This window comes from Cygnus atratus, chromosome 10 (genome assembly GCF_013377495.2).
Source record: "Cygnus atratus isolate AKBS03 ecotype Queensland, Australia chromosome 10, CAtr_DNAZoo_HiC_assembly, whole genome shotgun sequence".
Lineage (NCBI taxonomy): Eukaryota > Metazoa > Chordata > Aves > Anseriformes > Anatidae > Cygnus > Cygnus atratus.
This window is the reverse complement of record NC_066371.1, coordinates 16,230,506-16,251,359: the sequence shown is the minus strand read 5'-3', so window position 1 is coordinate 16,251,359 and position 20,854 is coordinate 16,230,506. Positions and strand designations below refer to the sequence as shown.

Sequence of the window (20,854 nt, the reverse complement as noted above, 5' to 3'; positions counted from 1 at the left end):
TAGCAGTGTTGGCATAAGTCTGATCCCATGCACATCCCTAGTGCTGGAGGGGGAAAAAAGATCCCAGCCAGAGGCTTATGAGCAGCTTCCAGAAGTGTCTGAAAATGCCACGTGAGCTGCTGTCAGAAGGAGCTGTCTCTCCTGCAACCCTGAATCACAAGGGATTGGTTGGGTTAAAGTCTTTCTTCTGGTGTGGGAATGCCCTGAATATATGTCTAACATTTTTCCTCTCCTTCTACTGCAGTCTTGGGCGGCAGGAGACATCGTCAGCTGTCTGATAGACCTTGATGAGGGCACCATTGCTTTCTGCTTGTAAGCATCTTTGTCCCGTTCCTTGTTTTGCGGGTGGCTGTGTGTCATATACATGCTTTGGCACTGCTCAGCAGGTTGCTGAGCCCTCTTTCTACCCTCTCTCCTTTAAGTTCCTCAGTAGCTCCAGCCTCTGCTTCTCTGCTTTGTGTTCAGAAGCCATCTAAATGGACTTTTGAGTCTCCAAAGTTCAGGTGGGAGCAGCTGGCAAGAAGGTGCCCAAGCAGCTCCTAAGTTTGTATAAAGTTTGCTAGGATTTTGGAAGCGAAGGCACGTGTTGTGATGCTTAATACCACAGTTGGCTGAGCCCCACTGACTGCTTTTGTGGCCAGTGTAGACCTTGCCTGCCCTAGACTCACAGGGAGGTGTGAAAAGGCTGATAGATCTCCAGCTTCCATCTCCAACAGACAATGAGCAGTGGCCAACTGGAGTAAGAATCTGAGGGTGGTGAAGCCCTGGCACAGGCTGCCCAGAGAAGTTGTGGATGCCCCATCCCTGGAAGTGTTCAAGGCCAGGTTGGATTGGGCTTTGAGCAGACTGGTCTAGTGGAAGCTGTCCCTATGCTCTAGTGGAAGGGGTTGGAATTAGATGATCTTTAAGGTCCCTTCCAACCCAAACTATTCTGTGATTCTATGAAGAATTGTTCCCTGGCCCTAAACTACAGCCTGCAGCAAGTCAGCTGGAAATAAAAATTGTCAGATGCTTCTGCCATCTTTTGGGAATAGTAGATTGAGACCATTCTCCTTTTCTTTCCACCAACATCAAATGGATGAGGCCAAAAATGTCACCTGCCTTTAATATGCCCTGCCGGTCAGATATCTAGTAAGGATTTTGGTTGCCCTTGGTGCTGAGTGGGGCTTTTCATACTGTGCAGACTCCAACGCCTTCCCATGCTGTTATATGAAAATGGGAATTCTGCTGTGCTCCCCAGGGCACTTGCTCAGCAAAACTGTGGGGTTTGCATGTCTGCCAAGCGAGGAGCCATGAATGACTGATGTGTCCATGTTGGCAGGGCTCTGGGAGGGGAATGCAGATACCTGGATTGTCCAGCTGACCACAAAAACCTCCTACTGTGACTCAAGTTTTGTTGTTTTTTCTTCTTTAAGGAATGGCATATCTCTGGGAACTGCTTTTGATAACATCACAAGAGGTGCTGGAATGGCATACTTCCCTGCTATCAGTCTCTCATTCAAAGAGTCTGTTGCTTTTAACTTTGGGAGCCGTCCACTTCGATATCCTTTGGGTGTGGGAAGAGGTCTAAAGGGAGAAGAACCTGTCCTGAGACCATCCTTTGAGGCTATAGACTATACATACCTGAGTGCAGTTCACTTTTTCTTGGCGCTTTTGCTCAGAGCAGAATCAAGGAGAGAAGCAGCCATCTCTCAGTTGGTGCACAACTGCAAGGCACGCAGTCACCTTTTCAGGTGCCAGCAATTGCTGAAATGAGGTTTGCTTTGAGCTCTCACTCAGTAGCTTACACTGCAGCTGCATGATGCCAGATCCCAGGCACTCAGCTCCTGCAAAGGTCTCACTCTCCAGGTCTGGAAACCCTCGTGCATTTGTGCTTCTGAGCTTGTTGGCTTCAGGTCTGTTCCACCTCTCAGGTATGCAGGACCTCTGACATGGTAGGAGCACTGCCTGCTGTCTCTGCGCAGAAGCTGAGACCTGCAGCCCTTGTCAGAGCAGTCCTGGATGTGCTTGTTGACAGCTGTCATGGAGGCTCCTGGTGGTCTTTCTGATGAGGACAGAGCATTTAGGGAAATCCTTGGTGGTTGCAGTATGGGCAAAGTGGGGAAAAGATCTTGTGGCTTATCATCTATTTATTTGATTTGAACTGTGACTTAGGCATGCATGGATATAAAGTAAAATAGAGAGACTATTTTCTTTGCACAAACAGAAGAAGTCCTGAAAGGATCAGATTGCACCTTAACACTTGCCTACGTATCCAGTGGAAGGCTACCACCCCTTGCAAGACCCTCCTGTCTCAGACCTCGTGAAGGCTCGCAGGCTTTTAGGCTACCTGAAGAACGTGATCCATATCGGGATCGATGTGACGGTAGGCTGAGGTTCCTGAGCAGGTCTGTGGGGCATCATGCCAGGAAACATGATTCTCCACTTCGTTGTACCTGCTGGTAGCTCAGATGTTTCCACACACCTATGAGTCTAAACACCTGCTTGCTTTTGTGTGGGGCATGCACATCTCTGGACTTGCAAAATGGGATTGCTAATAGTTCCACCCTGAGGCTAAAGTTAAATCATACTGGGCTTTGTTCTCAGTCCTAAGAAGTTTTCTTCCAAGGGGTGATGTTTGTTGGGGTCAGAACTGATGCATGGGATATTGCAGCCTTGAAAGAAACTTGTTCATATCCCAAACGTTTTCCTGATGTCCTGGTGCCATGATGCAGTCAAGTTCTCAAGGCAGGTCTGCCTTGAGAACTGTTTTGGCTATACCAGTGTTCACTAGAAAACATTTTTTTCCTCTAGGGTGAGAGATGATCTGTTTCTGCACAAAGGACAGGGAATGCCCTCTGCTCTGATCTCAGCATGCTTGGAGGCCTGGCTTACTAGTTGAGGTCTCCTGCAGGGATTCCCATTTACAAGTAGTCACACGCACTCAAACCATGTTCTGGAAAAACAGATTGTCAGGCTGCATGCACGTTACTGATAATAAATGATGTCTGATCTGAACTACACCTCTCCAGAGGCATGGTCCTGGATATCTTGCCACCCTCATTTGCCACATTCAAGCTTTCTAGCCCAATGAGGCGTGGGGTAGCAAACAATGGCTACTCCAGGCCCCCAGTTCATTCAGTCGTTAGTGCAGGGTGGACTGGGCTAGCTCCAAGCTGTGTGTTTTTCTGGGTTTGGCATTGCAGGAGGGGAAGCTGGTGGAGAAGGACACATCCATGTGGCAATTGCAGGGAGAACCCACAGTGTTGATCACATTAGCCCACATCTTCAATTATTTCTCCCCTCTCATGGTGAGTTTTGACTGCTCAATGCAAGTTTCTGTAGGTACCTGGTTTTGTGCTTGCAAGGGGAGGTGAATTGGGCCTTGGCCTTTGCTGGGAAATGACTCTGCCCTGGAGGACTGTTGACCTGCCTGTCTGTCTGCAGTGCAAGGTGTACCTGGTGGAAGATGTGCTCATGACCTTCCTGTTGAGCATCCTGGAGCGAGGAGGGGCAGTGGAGGCCCATCCCCTTATTCAGCAGCTGCTGGATCTCATGTGGCTTCTCATGGAGGTGAGTTGCTAGGGCACTGGTTCATCCCCAGGGAGGCCACTGGAGGTGCTGAGCATAGGAAACTTCATCCCAAAATACTGGTGGTGATCAACTCCTTTCCCTTACTGGTGATCAGATTCCTGTTTTTGCAGTAGACCATCGTTTCCCTGAGGTTATCTGGCTCACCAAATGAAGCCAAGTGCCCCAGCGGGGCTGCTGAGTTTGTAGAAGAGACAGCTCTTATCCTGTGGGCTGGCTGTCGGTTGGGCTCAAAAGAACAGCTCCTCCATCATCACATTTACACAAGAGTAACTTGTCTTTCCTTTCGGGGTTGGTTCTGCCAACACCGTGTGTTGGGTAGGTTTGGGGGACATGGACATGGGTGACTTACCCCAGCCAAATGGGACCTGGGACTTTGGCTTGTTGTAGACGTCTACTGGGTTGGCTTTACTAGTGCAGCTGCTTCTTTCCCTGTAGCAAAGGGATGGCACCAGCCACTGCTCAGACTCCCCAGCTGAGTCAGGTGAACAGACACTGTGGGTTCCGAGCACCTCTGTTTTCAGTGCAGAAGTGAATGCTGCATCCTTCCAAAGCCACACTCTGAGACCTATCGCTGTTCCTGACACCGTGCTGTTGCTGTTCTAAGTGTTTGTTATTTTCTCAGGAGTATGAAGTGCATGAGTGCCTCAAGCAGCTACTGATGTCACTGCTGCGGGCTTACAGGTTTTCTCCCATCATCCCAGACCTGGGTTTGCAAGTAAGTTGTACTTCTCGATCCCCAGGAATTTGTGACTAGCCAGCTTCTATTATGTCCCCTTGTCCAGGGGTACCTGATGTTTTGGATAATCTGCAGTTGTTTGATTTAGAGATGACAATTCTGTCCCATTGTACCTCTTACGAGAGTTGTGTCCTCTTCTGTAGATGGAGTCAGTTTCGCTTCTTCTGTTTCCGTAGATTCACTACCTCCGTCTCACCATTGCAGTCTTGAAGCATGAGAAATCCAGAAAATATCTACTCAGCAATGTTCTGTATCCTTTGTGCCTCCTCTAGCCTTCATCCCCCCTGCCCTCGATAACACAGCCAAAGAGACTGCAAGGATCTGCAGGTCCTGGGAGGCAGAAGCCACCCCATCTTTGGGAGTTCATTTCTAACTGCTCAGGTCTTCTTTGTCTGCCTGACACCATTTTCTGCAAAGTTCTGCTTTGAGGAGGGGGAAACAGTGCCACGAGGGAAGGTCACATCCACATCACTAACACAAAGGACTTAATTTCTATTTGACCAACCTCTCTGGTGTCCCTAGAGCAAAACAAACTTCTGAGCAGTCCAGCTGCCGTTGTAGCATTTGGGCAGCCGCTGTGATAACTGCATGGGGCTTCTCCCAGGAGAAGGGGGCTCTGGATTTTGCAGAGCTTTGAGTGGTTGTTGGAGAGGGGTCTCTAACTACGGCTCAGGGAACACGCCCTGCCCCTTCTCTGATGTAGCTGCTGTGCTTGCTTTAACGTTGCTGCAGCTTTGATGTGCTCCGTTCGGTTGTGTTCTTCTACATCAAGAGCCCGCTTCGCGTGGAGGAGGCTGGTTTGCAAGAGCTCATTCCCACCACGTGGTGGCCAAACCGCTTCACCAAGGAGGTGAGTAAGGGCACATCTTTCTCTAAGGAGACTGAAAGGAATTTGGTGGCCCGCTGTACCCATCATTTGCTGGCCCCGTGTTTCCAACTGTGTTAACATTGGCAGACCCTTCAGAGCTGTGTGAGAGTTGTAGCCTCTACATTGCCTTATCATCTTTATTATTCCCTTATCAGGGATGTTTAGGGTACGTTGCTTGGGACAGGGAAGGGAACGGTTTTCTGTGGCAACAGATTTGGAAGGGAACCTCACAGAGTCTAAGGAACTGTGGATTGTCTTGTGTGTCCTCATAAGATCTCCTGACGTTATTAATTACAAGGCCGGGGAGGCCTGTTTAGGCATGGTGCCAGGTCCTGTAACACACTTGTACATTGTCTCAGTGAGCTTCTGTTCCTCCTTTGACAAGACACTTTTCCTCGTGCAGTGCTCTCTTCTTAATCAGGGTCTGTCCCCCAACCAGGGCAAGGAGAGTAAGGAGGTGAAGGAGGAGAGTGCTGAGGAAAGGCTGAGGCGGCGAGCATATGAAAGAGGCTGCCAGCGGCTCAAGAAACGCATCGAAGGTTTGTGAGGAAAGATGGAAACTGCCAAGACCCCATACCTTGTGTGCAGCCAGAGGGACCAATCCACGAGCTGCAGCATCCCACCAGGGGACGTGAGCAAGCCAGAACTCCCCTTTAGTGGCTGTCCCCTTTAGGGGCATCCCCATCAGATGGGGATGGATTTATTGCTAGGTGGAGAAGGAGAAAATTCTCACAGTGATGGGACTAACATTCTGCTGACGCTGGTTCCTGCTGGGCGGCCTGTGCTGGGGAGGTGGCCTTTCTCCTGGTGACAGGGTACTGCAGTTGGGGTTAATATGGGTGGGCGGTAGTTCTCCAGTTTTTGTTGTCTGACAGCAGACTGTTGTGTCCCTGTTCTAGTGGTGGAAGGTCTCCAGGTTCAGATTCTGAAGTTGCTGCTGAACAACAAAGACAGAGGAGGGGTAAGCACTCTGTGGATCTTTTGCTACAGTATCTCCACATCCCAGGACTTGTAAGGTACAGATTTTTGCACTGTCTGTTAGAGTTTCAGTGCCAGTTCTGGGACCAGAACCAGTTCTGGGAGTTGTGTGGTGGCTAACACATCACAATGTCTGTACAGAAGTGCATCCGTTGAGACCTTCGGTCCTCAGAAGTAATTCTCTAACTGATCCATTAAGGCAGGCTGAATTGCATAAACTGAGACTTTGGACTCTGTTTAAAGGGGTATCAGATGCTATGCCAGTGTTAACTGGTTATATGAGCTGCATCTAGGCCAGCCTTGGGTCTCTCTTGAACTAAGCAGTCACAATCTGACTGCAGTTCATTCTACTCTGACAATTAATATTAATTCCAGAGAGAAATGAAACATCAGCTATGTGAGTGCGTGCCTCTAGGGAGCAGGTGGAGAGTGCTCATCTGGGTAAAGCTGAGTATCTGTTGGCTGTGATCAGTGCATCCCAGTACAGGCCTCAGAAAACTCAGCACTGCGTAGCAGCGGCCTGTGAGATACTCGTGGGTGCTCCAGCGTTGGTGGAGACTGGGTCAGTTGCTTTCTGCTACGGAGTGTAGCTCCCAGGCAGATACTGGGAGCTGCTCTGTTCTCAGTACCTTCAGGCCCCATCAGTACTCAGGCATCACTCTAGGCCCAGACCTTTTTGTGGGGTTTCTGGATGCATGTTGATGTAGGGTTACATTGGGGGTCTGCCTAATTAATAGGGAAAAAAATATGGTGCCCCCCTGCTTTAAGTGCCTAAAGCATGAATGCACCCCTGGGCAAGCATGACTTGGGGCAAACATATTGCAGAGGTGGACAATTAATGCCTTTCCATGTGAGTTCACCATCTACTTTTCCTCCTGCCAGGGGGAAGCCTCCAGATACATCTTCCTAAACAAATTCCGCAAGTTTCTTCAGGAAAATGCTAGCAACAGAGGGGTAAGTTGGAGGACCAGCCTCACTGCAAGCCTCACTCTGAGAGCTGGTAGCTCCAGGGTGGGAGCTCTTACCCTGTTGGCTGGGCTGCTTCCAGCAGACGAGCAATTGAGATCTAGATACGGCAGTGTGTGGGGAGGAGGGAGAAAATCTGAGGCTAGAAACCAGGGAGCTTAACCAAGTCCTGTGTAGTGATTCAGGCAGAAGGAGATCCTTGGCAGCAGCCTTGGGTGTGAGTCGAATATAAAATCTCTCAAGTGCAGCTGTGGTGTGCTCTGCCACAGTTGGCCTGCTGGCTTCAGCATCCTCTTCCCTGCCTGGATGAGGACTGGCCTTCCAGCTCTGGGTCAGGCTGTCGGCCTGCAGCTTTGGAATCAACCCTTTCTTCATCTGCCTCTCTGTGTTGAAGAGCAGCCCGCCTTTAGTGGTGGAGCACGTGGTATACATCCTCCTCTATCAGACCAGCTTGTTTTGGGGCCAAGGACTTTAGAGGTGGAAGCTGCTGCCTGCCATCAGTGCTGGGCTCCATCCCAGTGCTGGAAACTAGAGGTCCTCTTTGCAAACTGGTGCACGTGAGCAAGGCTGAGAACAGGTTTCTTCTGCCTGTCCCATGTGGCCACTGGGACTAAGATGCACTTTCACACCAGCCCTAATGGCTGAACTCTCATTGTTGTCCTAGAACTTGACTGTGCTGTGCCCGCCAGAGTACATGGTGTGCTTCCTGCACCGGCTTATTGCTGCCCTGCGTTTCTTCTGGGATGGCCACAAGGCAAAGACCCCTGCTGCACTGAGCAGTGATGGTAAGGTCTGGTGGAGAAGCTTTGAGGATGCTTCTGTGTTTGGGCCAGGGTTTGCCTCTCCAGGATGCTGAAAGTTTTGTGTTTCTCATGGGTACTGGTGCCTTCTATCACCCTGTGCCTGTATTTCCTAGTCATTCTTGGAAACTCCTATATGCAGATCTATTCCACATAATACCTTGACCAATTCTGGATAATTCCTTTGAGAATTGCAGAATATCACCTATATTTGCTAGTTCATCCTATATGCTCTGGAGCAGAATCCAGTATTGATTATGGGTCTGTAGGAGGGTAGCTCAGTGGTCCAATAGTTCAAGTAGAGGGAAAGATATTTGTGTATTTTCTTGGTTCTGAGACTGTGGGATTATGGGGAAATCAAGTCAATGCCAGTTGCTTTTCCACTCTTGAACCCAGCTGTGCCTGTCCCTTTTCTTGCTTTTGGCTTATCCTTTCAATAGGTGCCTTACAGTACCCTGTGGGACTCAGTGTCTGAGCTGGAGTAGCCAGGTGGAAAGCTGCCGAGTTTTCCAAGGATCCAATTTTCCCCAGTGCCTGTGGCTGGGAGCCTTGTTGTCAATGACCATCACTTGCTCTTGTTTCTGTGCAAATCTCGTGCTTACTTCATGGTGGAAGTTGCCTCTGCCTCAGTGGCTTGTGTTGTTATAAGAACACAAGTTGCCACTCAGCGTGGCTTCAGGCTGGGCCATGGGGTCTGTCTTAGGGCTGTTTGTGCTGGTGTGTGGGTGGGTCCTGTGCATGGGACTGATGGGACAAACAAATCTCCTTCTCTGCTTTAGAGGCGTATGTCCCTCCCCAGCTTTTCTATAACGGGAAGGTGGATTATTTTGACCTTCAGCGACTTGGAGGTCTCCTGTCTCATCTCAAGAAGACTCTGAAAGGTAAGTGCTCTCACTTCCAGTACCTGCACCCCAGGTCCTGGCTGAAGTTCACCCAAGAGACATCCCAGGGAGGGAGCTGTGGATAATGAATTGTGATTAGATGGAAGGAGAGAAGATCTGAGCTTTAATGAGATGCAAGTTACTCTAGAGAAGACAGCATCTGTCTGGTGTGGAGCATCCTTTTACTTGACAGCGTTACATCCCTGATTGGGGCACTAATTTGTCATCTTTTCCTAAGTGCGTGCCTTAGCCTGAATGTTCAGTTGGAAACTTTTTTCTAATCTAATATCCTGATTTTCTCTTGCTGAGCTTTTATTCCTTTCCCCAGACTTACGGTGTGTGGTGGGCATAAGGGAGAGGAGCTGAGCACAGTATCACTCTCTGTGTCAGAGCACCCCCAGCCTGCCCAGCAAGCCCAGGAGCAAAGCCAAGGAGGCTGCCTGTAGAACAGGGTTAGCTCTACAGTTTGCCCTGGCACGTCAGCAGCTCCAGCCCCCCTTGCTGCAGCTGTAGTGGCATGTGAGGCCTGCAGCGGTAAGACTGGGCGTCCAAGTTGAGCAGTCCTTCGGGGATCTTGCTTCAGCCTTTGGCTGGTGGAGGAAAGGGGGATAGTCTGGGAACACCTGCTGGGGTAGTGCTCTTGCTGCACCACAGCCAAGGGCTGGGAGCTGTCAAAGCGCTGACCATTGGCGTGGCTCTGCTGGGTGTGAAAATGTCTGCATTTTCCTCGCTGTAACACTCCAACACGTAGCAGCCCCGTGTCCTTCCTGGACAGCTTTAAACCCATGGCTGTGGACTAGAAGACACAGTGTTCAGGCTTTGTACAGCATAGCTATCATAGAATCAGAGAATGGTTTGGGTTGAAAGGGACCTTAAAGATCATCTAATTGCAACCCTTCAGCCATGGGCAGGGACACCTCCCACTAGACCAGGCTGTCCAAAGCCCCATCCAGCCTGGCCTTGCGCACTGCAAGGGATGGAGCATCCACAAGTTCTCTGGGCAGCCTGTTCCAGTGCCTCACCACCCTCAGAGTGAAGAATTTCTTCCCTATGTCTAATCTAAACCTACCCTTTTAGTTTAAAGCCATTACTCCTTGTCCTGTCAATACACTCCGTGATAAAGAGTCCCTCTCCATCAGGGCAGCCTTCCTCTGGGCTATAGGGGACCTGCAGTCCTAGTGAACTGGGGACATAAAATGGGGCAGTGTTGAAGAGTTGGAGGCTTATCAAATGGTCTCAGGCCCTGAGTTTCCCTCCCTATGCTACTCCAGTTTGTCCTCAGCAGTTGTCTCCTGGTTCCTCAGTTATTCTGTTTGCTGCTGGTAGGAACAGGAACAGAAACGCATTCTAGGTGAGCTGCTTGGTCTTCGTTCTGTTAGCAAGGGCAGATCTATTCCACATAAAGGGAACGGTGAGCCTGTTCTGATGCAGCGTCCAGCTTCACTGGCTGCTTCTCTGCTGCTGAGAAGCAAGAAAGAAGATGAGCCTAGGGCTGTGACAGGTAACTCGCGCATTCACAGCTGCTCTGGTGTGCTTTGTGCAGATGACCTGGCTGCAAAAGCCAATGTCTTGATTGACCCTGCAGAACTGCAGTCAGTGACTATGGATGATCTTGATGAAGATGAGGAATCGGCAACATCAGCAGCACAGGTGAGCCATGTACTGCGATTCATCAGTGGGGCCCCTGGAGCTGGGGCAGCAAGCTTAGTCTCTAGCTATTAGAGCTTTGCTTTAGAGAGAAGCAGTGTCTGGGCTGGGACTGTAAGCAGCCCGTGAGCAATCAGGTAAACAGCTAAGCATGCACGGGAGCTGTCGTAGATCAGCAAGGTCCTGGATGCACCAAGTCTGAGCAGCAAAATTTTCTCTTCTCCACATTCTAACTCCTCACAGACCCAAATGTGCCCCCTCTCTTCAATGGCAGCTCTTGACGCTTGCATTTGAAGGGGTGCAAGGCAACTGTAGACACAGCTTCTTGCTGTGCAGATCTGCTGATCGTGCCTGGCACGCACCCTTAGGAAGGAACACACGTTTGCTAACTGACCACTGCTGGCCCAGACACGGTGGGGAAAGTACCTCCTCCCTTTCCAGTAGCCCCTATCCATCTGTACCGAAATCCTTGCAGGGACAAGGGGGTAGTCAGCAGCCTAACAGCCGGAACTGTTCCTCCCTTAATTTCTTCTCAGTCTCAGCGTCCCTCTGCCGCCTTGGCCATCGGTGGAGCTCTTGCCAGACCTGGCTGGCTCAGCTCGCCCACCCTGGGCCGCGCCAACCGTTTCCTCAGCACCGCGGCTGTCAGCCTGATGAACCCGCGGCGGCCGCTGGGCACCCTTGAGAAGGTCAAAGTGCGCACGCTGAGTGTGGAGCAGCGTACAGAGGAGGACAGTGAGTATTGCTGCATGGTAGCATGGCCCAGCTGGTCCCTGGGAGAAGGGCATCTTCAGCTCCCAGTACTCTCAAGAATAAAGCAATCTAATTACTTCCAGCATTGCTCCTTCCCGTTTCCAGCGCATGCTGAGACCCACAAGTCCGCAGTCAGCTACTTGGCTGTCCTGCACGTGACACCGTTGATGGTGTCACTCTGTGCAAAGAGATGCTGCCTTGGCTCCTGCAAGCGCAGCGAGACTTTGCAGGGATGTAGTGCGGAGGCAGCACGGTTGTTTTTGGGGTGGGACCAGGCAGGTCCCTGAAGCACAGCCTGGGTCTGTGAGCAGGTCTGCCAGGTCAGCCCGATGCAGGCAGTGAGATGGGGACGGTGTGTTTGTGCGACTAGTGAATCACACGGGATGGGAAGGAAGAATGTGTTTTAGATGAACAGCAGAGCTTTGGCCACTGACTTGGGAGAGGTGCAGGCAGAAGCTGAGGTGCCAAAATGCCTTGCTGAGAACTTCTCTCCTGTCCTGGGGGCGGATTGCAGTTGAAGGCAGCCATGGAAATGAGGGTCTCTTACTGGGGAGACCCCCAGAGGAGCCAGACCAGCCCATCACAGAGAACTCCCTCCTGGAAATCCTGGATGGAATAGTGATGATGTACAACCTCAGCGTCCACCAGCAGCTTGGGAAGGTAAGTGACACATGCATTGCAGGCATCCATTCTCCCAACCTCCATTGTTTCTACACTGACTCTCTGTTTTCTGCATGCTTAGTGACTGTGTGTCCTCCCAACCACCACGGGGGATCTGATTGCATGCTTGTGTATCTAGGGGAAAAAACACCCTCATTTATTGTTGGAATCTGCTTGTTTTTCAGATGGTTGGTGTGTCAGATGATGTGAATGAGTATGCCATGGCACTGAAAGACACAGAGGAAAAAATCAGCCGCTGCCCAAAGAGGGTAAGTGTCTCTGGACTCCTAGCTTCATTCTCCGGTAGCTCCTCAGTACCTGGCAAAAAGCATGAAGCACGGTGCCTGATTTGCAGCCTTGGAGCAATGTCTTGTAGGGGTAGTAACCCATGCCTGGAGCTGGCAACCACATTTCATGCTGTGCCAACCCATTGTACCACTGCCTCAAGGAACAGAGGCACTGAAGTAATTGCTTCGGCTTCTCCCAGACAGTCTGCGGCAACTTGCAAACCTCTGTGTGCTGCAGGCAGCTTGGAGCCAGTCTCCTGGGGTGGGAATGTGGGGGTACCCCAGGATTGTGATTTGTGGTTTGGAAAGGTTTCCTGTTCAGAGGAGACTCTCCAACCTCCAGCCACACCACTTTTGCTTGGGCTGCTGGGGCTATTCCTTACATCTGTCATTCACAAGCACAATGAAAGGTTCAGAAAAAAAAAAAAAAGTAGGAAATACCCTGCTGTGCTGGACTTGGGACACTTATGTCCTGTTCCAGCTGTCAGAGACTGAATGTATCTGATGATGCGTTAAAAAAGTGTCTCTGACAGCAGTTGACCCTAAAGCCACTCTCCGCACCGGAGCAGTGTCTGCATCAGGCCTTGTGGGCTGCAACTGAGGCCAGTAAGTGCTTTTTATAGCACTGATTCCCACTCCCTCTGCAGAAAGGCTGCTGACCCCTTCCTTTCCTGTTAATACTCCCTAGCTAGCCCCAAGGTGTTACTTGCTTTTGTGTTGTTTGTCCAGCTCTGAAAAAGGATAAGTGGAAGTGATATCTGCCCTTGCATTTCTGTACTCTTTTTTCAGAGGAGAGACATCCATGAGGAGCTGCTGAAGAGCCAAAAGGTCTTCTCTGAGAAACTCAATCACCTAAGTCGTCGCCTTGCTTGGATAAATGTCACCATCTATTCAAAGGTGGGCAGGAGTGTAACGTGAGCAGCTCAGAAGATACCGAGAGCGTGTCTCTCTATCCGTGGTGTCACATGTGATGTTTTTGTCAGTGCTGGAGCAATGCTGATCTGTGGGGCTTGTTTCTGCCTTCATGTGCATGAAGAGCCTCCTTCCGAGGCCTGGACCCCCTCCTGTCCCAGCTTTGGTCCCTAAGTGTTTGTTAGGACACGTCCCGATCTGTTCTGAGCTTTGGGTGGTGCTGTAGGCTTTCCCTCAGGAATTCAGGTCTCTGTTGCAGACGGAAGGGTTCAGGTCAAATGCCCCGTCCAGCTCCTGGGGAGTGCCTAGAGGACAGAGGCTACTGTGAAGCATTTCCCTGAGCTGTGCTGTGCATCACAGGGAGTTCTCACTAAGGCTCTTCCTGCAATCTGCAGGATCCAAGTGTTAGGTTTTTCTGCTCAGGTGTTCTCCCCTTCTTCACTTGGTTCCTATGGGGAGAGAGTGCTTTGTACATTTAGTAACCCAGTGACTGTTTGCACAGGTTGTTCTTTCTTCCTTGCATTCACCATCTTCTGGTGTAGTCTCTGGTCTGTTTTCTCATGAGCAGTTTGTGCTCTTACACTCTGCAGACCTCCTCTTCCTGTCTTCCCTTGCACATTGCCTTGCCCCATCTGTGTTTGTACGTTTTTTGGTTGTTTTTTCGTGCTGGGGAAGAGGACACATTTCTCTCAATATGTAGTAGCAGCATGTGTCCCAGGATGTAAACGGAGTGAAAGAACAGTGGCTCCTATGAACATGTCTGGTAGAGCTGCAGTGGCTGATCTGACTCAAGCTCTTTACTTGTCCTCTCCTTCACTCCCAGAGCAGGATCACACAACACAGTGCGGCACTGCAGGAGCTCTCCAGCTGCATTAGCATAGACCACGATTGCCAGAAAATACACCTTTCTTCCTGGACTCCTCTTGAGACGCTGGGGGGCGTTACTGGTGTGCATATCACTCACCACCATGATTGTTCGTGTCTCTAGATGGTCTATTGTCTTATTAAACGTGGGTACCTGCCTCCCACCGGGAGTGCGGGTTTGTCACTCTTCTGGATTTACCAGCAGCATCTGCTCGTGCTTCTGCCTTGACCTGCTTGGTCTGCAGGGAAGGCAGGTCACTAGTTGGGTTGTGAAATGTGCGCCAGGAGCCGAATGAGCTTGCTCCGGAGAGGAGTGTGGCTGCGTGGAGGAGCCTGTCCGTACTGCCTGTACCTCGAGGGCTGCCCCTCACAGCTGGCACAGGCGTTTCCCAGTGGAGACGTGCCCCCAGAGGGCTCCAGCCTCCACAGGACCTGCCTGCTGCGGAGGGACATATCCGTGTGAGTGGTGCTCTTGAACAGAAAGAGACTGATTCTGCTCTCCGTCTAGAGGTGAAGTCCTGCTCTGTGCTGAGGTGTCGAGCATGGGAGAGGCTGCTCCTTTGGGGAATTAGTTACTAGTTTATTCTGAGCTGAGGGGCGCAAGGTTAGCTAAAAGGGAGACCAAAACATTCTTAAAGTAGACAGTACCATCTTATTTTATTATGACACTATTTATCTGTCACACTGTGGGTGATTGTATCTCTCTCCTCTTGGCGTAGGCATTCTTCTATCTTGGCAATACCTAAGATGATGTTTTTAGGTTATCAAGTCTTTATAAAATCAAATGCAGCTTTCTTTACCTTAATGTTGTCTGCACGATTGTTCTTTATCCTGAAAGCAACAGTTGAGCTGAGGTGTGTGTCAGTGTTGAGATAAAGATGTCTTTTATTCAATTTAATTGATTTATACTAGTTCAGTGTAATTTACAGAAGAAACCCATGTAAGTCTCCCAAAGATGGTAGTGGCATACTTTAGAAAAGCCCCTAAGCAAATGAAATCACTTATCTTCTGATTATTTTTTTTTTAATTAGAAGTGTAACTCTCTTCTCTCTGTTTATATGCAAATCGCTATTGCTTATGGTATTTCTCGGCAGTACAGGATACGAAGTAGCATTTCCTCTTCCTATGTCTTTGTTAGTACTGATTTTTATAGCTTAAAGTTACGTAGATGCCCTTAAATTTCCTGGGTTTGATCTAGGACCCCCAGAGCTTTGCTAGAGAAGCAAGAAGCCAGTATTCCTCAGGATGGTAAAGCTGGTTGAATGGCTGGCGCAGAATCTAAAAGGCAGTGGCTGCCTATTGCAGGGATCTGAGCTGGTGTGAGCTTTCTGCCAGTTCCCATTTGTTAGTTCCTACAAAAGATGAGCTTTTGTTCCAGCAGATTTATGCTGGGAATGCTAGTGCCTGCCTTCCTTCAGCCACTGTACGTGGAATTAAAATCAGTGTGCCTTTTTTTGCCATCAGGCCTGTGTGGTCAGATAGGCCCCGCCAATGAGCAGTTCCTGGAGGGTTGCAATGCTCAGTGAGACAAAGCCACTGCTGATCTGATCTCATACTAGTGCTAACAGTGCTCTGAGTTTGAGGTTGGTGTAGGGATCCCTGGTTGTTCCTTCCTCTGACACTTCTGTGGCTCTATGAGAAGATCCAACAACACAGATCTGGTTAATGAACTTAGAGCAGCCATCTGAGGAGCACCTCAGACACGGAGATGTTTGTAAGGCCTGAGCATTGTGCTGACTGTTGTGTTTTTCCAAAGAGAAGCTGCTCAGAACTGACTGGGGATTGCTGTGTTCTCCCGGTCAGGAGAAGATGCAGGATATCTATTGGCTGCTGCGAGTGTGCATCCGCACCATCGAGCATGGCGACAGGACAGGCTCGCTTTTTGCTTTCATGCCAGAGTTCTACCTCAGCGTGGCTATGAACAGCTACAGTGCACTCAAGAACTACTTCAGCCCTGTCAATAGCATGGAGGAGCTCCCAGGTAAGGGGGTAGAGAGTCCTTGCTAATTTTGGCCTGATAAAATCTAAATAAAGCCACATCCTTGTGATGAAATACAAGGGCATCCGATCTGTGGGCTTTGCTGGTTGTGATGTCCTTCACTTTATATTGTCTATACGATGTGGAACAAGTCCCGAGTGCTGTTCCTTGAGTAGGTATCTACTGCTGAGCTACGGCCTGTACTGAGCTTAAGGCAGGGAACCCATGCTTTGCCCAAAGCTGTCATGGTGTTGGCTGTAGTGAAAATCACTGGCAGCTATGGATTTCATTTCCAAGGAGCCGTCAAGAATGGGTTGGGATGCTGGAGGATGTCATTGCCCTGACAACACATGCTGCTGCCTGCTGGTTGCTGGGTGGGGGGAGACGTGCCACGAGTGCAGAAATTGGGACTGTTTTCAGATCTCCATGGGACTGGGATATAGAGATGACCACCCAATTTGTGCCAACCATCTTTGTTTAGGTGGATTCCTTCTGTGCATGTTCTGTGCTTTTCCTGGCTATGTGACCCCAGTGGTTCTTAGCAAAATTGTTCTGTGCTTTCCAGAGCCTGCAAAGGCAAGAAGACCTGCCATTCCAGCCAACAAGACATAGTTAAAGTGTTCACATCCATTAAGTGAGAGCTGTACCTGCTGTTCAGGGAGCAGCATAATTAAGCAGTAGCAGATTTCTTCAGGGCCTGCAGGCCGGACATGGCTTCTCTGCATAGATACAGGGCGCTAGTTGTGTTGCTTAGCCCATTCTGCGCTAAGCCTCTCTCTCTTGCCATCCAAGTTGCATGGTTTTATCTTTCTCGGAGTAACTGCTTTAGACTCTGCACACTGAGGTGGGAGGCTGTGATGTAGACCCATGTTATCCCATCTGTTTGTTTTGATAGCTAGACATACAACAAAACTGCAAAGATAGCTGCAGCAGGAATGAATCCCAGGGCCTGTCCTGTGCCCACGGGAAAGCTGGCCCACAGGGCTGCCCATTGTGCTGTTGCGTGACCCCTTCTCCCTCCTCTTTGCAGGCTATGAAGAGACTCTGATGCGCCTCGCTGCCATCCTGGCCAAGCACTTTGCTGACTCGAGGATTGTGGGCACAGGTAAAGCTGCTCTCTTCTTCTTTGGGGTGATACGGTGCAGCCCTGACTGGTCCCACTGCTGGTGGCTCAGCAGACTTGCGTTGGGATCTATCTGCTGAGCTCATGGAGTGCTCTATACCTCCACATACAGAGAGGGTCTGGACTCTGCCCTTACCCAGCACGTCCTGCTTATTTCAGGGTTAGATACATGACCTGGGATACCCCTTTGAGAGCAGGACTCATGTCCCAACTACTTGCACACTGAGTCTGGGATTTCTTCTTAGCTGCCAGGGCACAAGGATGGTGAGTCTCTGTTTTTCCTGAGCTGGAATAGGAGTAGGCAAGCAGATGCAGATACAGATGGGCTGTAAACGGACATCCCCAGTGCGCTATGAGCTTTTGTTAACGTGAGGAACACAAATTTGTACTAAAATGCTGATCTCTGCATGTGTGCTTCTGCCTTTAGTTCTCTGTGTTTGGGGCATGACTTGGGCTTCTGGAGAAACCCAGCATCCTGCTGAGTGGACTGTGTCTACTGCCAAACCAAGATTCCCTGTTCAGCTTGATGCTCATCTTGGTTAAATCTGTAGGGAAACCACTGCTTCTGGAGAAAGAGACTGCAGTGTTTTTCCTTTGTCAGCTCAGCATGTCCTCTGTGAAGGTCCCTGAGTGTATGACCCTGTAAGATATCTGTGGGGATCCTGGAGACCGAATGATCCAACGTGTCTAGTTCCAGCTGCATGGAAACCACTTTGGGACACAGGCCTAGGCTCGTACTACTCTAAACTCTTCCTAATTCAGTAGCCATTTCTGAAGGCGTGTTTATCCTGCTTCCCCAGGAGGACACACGAGTCCTCCTCTCAGCTGTGTCATCTAGACTTAGAAGTGACCCTGCTCCTCTTTCAGAAGCTGCTTTCCCTTCATCCTTTAGATCACATTGTCTTTCTGAGAGGCCAGGCTAAGGCTGTAGGCATACTTTTCTGTCGCAGACCACAGTGCTGCTTGTCATACCACTCATCTGCTGGCGACTGTCACATCCACAGCAGAGCACCAGGATGCTTGGCTGCTCTTTTGATCTGTGGAGGTTGGCTAGGTGAGCTTGTGCTCTAGATTAAAATGATTTAAAGTTACCTGGCTGGCTGCACAGGAGTAGATCTAGAAGTACTCTGCAACCTTTAACAGGAAGGCAAGAGTCTAGGAATACCCTCAGCTGCTACGGCTAAAGACAGAAGAGACAATGGACTCAAGAGACAGACTCAGGGCACTTGACTCTTATCCTTCAGACACTCCCACTTCATGACTGAGCTTCCCTCTGCACAGAGGGTGCAGATGCTTCTCGGACTGAAAGTGTAGGTCCGGCAGAAATCACAGTATCATTCATTCAGGTTGGAGGCGATCTCGGGAAGTCTCTAGCTGCAGGGTCAGTTATGATGCTAGACTAGGCTGCTCGGGGCTTTATCCGCTCTGGCCTTGAAAACCTCAAAGGGTGAAGGCTGCACAACACACAGCCTCTCTGCACAACCCATTTCAGTGCTGGACTGTCCTCATTTTTCCTCATATCCAGTGTGAGCCTCTTGTTTTAATTTGTGCCCATTCTTTCTTACCCTCACCCCGTATACCGCTAGTAGTTTGTAACCACAGTCACGGACCGCATCTTAGTGATAACCTCTCATCTTCCTGATAACCTCCTTGCAGGTACTGGAAGGCTGCTGTAAACCCCAAAGCTTTATCATCTCTGTGCCGAACAAGCCCAGCTCCCTTAGCTATTCCGTGCAGGGCAAGTGCTCCAGCCCCTGACCATCTTAGCAGACCTCTGCTGAACTCACTCTAGTCTATGTCTGTCCTGTATAGGGGGTCTCAAAATAGGATGCAGTGTCTGTCTGATCTAATGAGAGCTAACTAAAGGGAGATAATCACTTCCCTTGATCTGTTGGCTACATTCCTATTGATGCAGCACAGGATACTGTTGGCCTCCTTTGCTGCCAGGGCATATTGCTGGCCCAAGCTCAGGTTACTGCTTGCCTCGAGCCCCGGGTTGCTCTCAGCGGTGCTGTTCCCCACCCACTAAATCCCAGCTTGTAGCATTGCAAAGGCCCAGGTTTCACCATTTGTCCTTTTTTTTTTTTTTTTTTTTTTTTTTTTTTTTTTTAATTTCATGAAGTTTCTGCTGGCCCGTTTCTCCAGCCTATCTAGGTCCCTCTGGCAACCCTTCCCTTGACCACATCAACTGATCCCACTAATTTGGTGTCTGCAAAGTTGGTTCTTCTCCAGAACATGTCCAGGGAGGGTCTGTTGTAAAAGAGGGCTAGTTTCTCCCAGCCTCTGGTGTTCAAGTGCTCTGTGGCACACTGTGTGTCCTTGGATGCCTGTCCTAACCCGCTCTCATTCCTCCACAGACATCCGGGACTCCCTGATGCAGGCGCTGGCCAGCTATGTCTGCTACCCCCACTCGCTGCGTGCTGTAGAGAGGATCCCGGAAGAGCAGTAAGTGCAGCCCTGCCTGCTTCCTGCAAGGCTTGGGGTGAGCAGGTGGGTTGCCAAGCATGGCCGGGGGTAGAGGAGCTGCAGCAGGGTGCGGGAGTCGCTTTGGGGAGCCTTTCTTCTCTCTTACACCAGTGGGATTGCTCTGTCCCAGTTCTGTGGGTCCTACTGCGTGTCCTATTTAATTCCCTGTCCCCAGACCCTTTGCAGCTCACCTATGTCTTCTGTCTGGTAGGCGGATCTCCATGATGAAGAACCTCCTGGCTCCCTACGAGCAGCGGCCCTGGGCGCAGACCAACTGGATTCTCGTCAGGCTGTGGCGGGTGAGCATCCCTGCCTCTCTCACCACCTGGGGCTGGGGGGACACTGAGCGTTTTGCTTTCCAATAGCAGCGAAACCCAACTGTTTGTCATCCTCTGAGATCTTTCATCATCTCTTTTACCAGGGCTGTGGCTTCGGGTACAGATACACACGGCTCCCACACTTGCTGAAAACCAAGCCTGAGGATGCCAGCCTCCCCAGCCTGCAGAGTGAGTGGGCCGGGGCACTGGCGTTTGGGATTATGAAGGGTGGTTGAGGGAGGAAAGGCATCTTCTCTAGCAGGCATCTCTACTATGGGCCAGCCAGTGGGAGAGATGGCTGCAGAATTAGGGGGATCCTAACCAATTATCCAGGCCTGAGCTTTGCAGCCAGCATTTTCTGGGCGTTCCCAGTCTTTCTGCACTTGCTGATGACTCTTTTGGAGACTGGGTGCTGGGCTGAATTCATCCCAAGGGGGGTTCTCCCCTTCAAGGGCAAGGTGAGAGGCCCAGGGGTGCATCCTTACCAGAGCGTTACCCCAGAATGTAAGCGTAGGAGAAGTAGCTTTGATGTCTGCAGCAAGCAGCTGCTATGGGTAAGTTGATGACTATGGCAAGCAGTAGGTACCCCGTGAGAGGGAGTGGGTGCCCAAGGAGGAAGGGCACTGGAGAAGTTTGCAAGCAGGGAGTGTTTTAACCAGGCGTCTCTCTTGGAGCCTGGCAGAGCCTGTCCTATCTGTGATGGCGGTTCAGTTATCAGCACTACTGTCAAACTGAGGGGTTCCTCAGCTCCGCTGCATCTGAGAAAGACATGGGAAGGAGAAGGTACCTTTCCTGAGCTGAAGTACACGTCCTCAGCTTCACCCTTGCAGGGTCTTGGCCAGTCTGGATACACTCCTGGTTCCTCTCTGCTGTGGAAAAGGCTTCATGCCAGATCTTGCTCCTGGAGAGCTGCTTAGGGTTGGGGATCAGAGGATGCTGCAGCCTGATGTGGGCATGTGGAGATGTGCTGGAAGCCCCTTCTGGTGGGGAGAGCTGCCTATCCCTGTTCTAATGGCACTCTTGTTCTCTTTCTCTCTCCTGCCTC

General features: G+C 50.3%; 1 protein-coding gene across 3 annotated transcripts in view; it reads left to right on the top strand.

Moving 5' to 3' along the window:
* RNF123 (ring finger protein 123) overlaps nt 1–20,854 on the top strand; it is a 50,709-nt gene that overhangs the window by 8,456 nt on the left and 21,399 nt on the right. For 2 of the 3 annotated variants that reach the window (XM_050712832.1, XM_050712833.1), the window contains exons 9-31: nt 245–312; nt 1,416–1,552; nt 2,259–2,365; nt 3,186–3,290; nt 3,427–3,552; nt 4,196–4,288; nt 4,486–4,559; nt 5,042–5,159; nt 5,617–5,716; nt 6,077–6,138; nt 7,038–7,109; nt 7,786–7,906; nt 8,701–8,802; nt 10,346–10,452; nt 10,986–11,184; nt 11,717–11,862; nt 12,048–12,131; nt 12,939–13,046; nt 15,729–15,906; nt 16,934–17,008; nt 19,384–19,471; nt 19,704–19,791; nt 19,914–19,998. In XM_050712832.1, coding sequence (XP_050568789.1) covers nt 245–312; nt 1,416–1,552; nt 2,259–2,365; nt 3,186–3,290; nt 3,427–3,552; nt 4,196–4,288; nt 4,486–4,559; nt 5,042–5,159; nt 5,617–5,716; nt 6,077–6,138; nt 7,038–7,109; nt 7,786–7,906; nt 8,701–8,802; nt 10,346–10,452; nt 10,986–11,184; nt 11,717–11,862; nt 12,048–12,131; nt 12,939–13,046; nt 15,729–15,906; nt 16,934–17,008; nt 19,384–19,471; nt 19,704–19,791; nt 19,914–19,998 — 2,443 coding nt within the window. Of the gene's footprint in view, nt 1–244; nt 313–1,415; nt 1,553–2,250; nt 2,366–3,185; nt 3,291–3,426; nt 3,553–4,195; nt 4,289–4,485; nt 4,560–5,041; nt 5,160–5,616; nt 5,717–6,076; nt 6,139–7,037; nt 7,110–7,785; nt 7,907–8,700; nt 8,803–10,345; nt 10,453–10,985; nt 11,185–11,716; nt 11,863–12,047; nt 12,132–12,938; nt 13,047–15,728; nt 15,907–16,933; nt 17,009–19,383; nt 19,472–19,703; nt 19,792–19,913; nt 19,999–20,854 lie in introns of all 3 variants that reach the window. The other variant, XM_035558271.2, reaches the window with a different exon arrangement.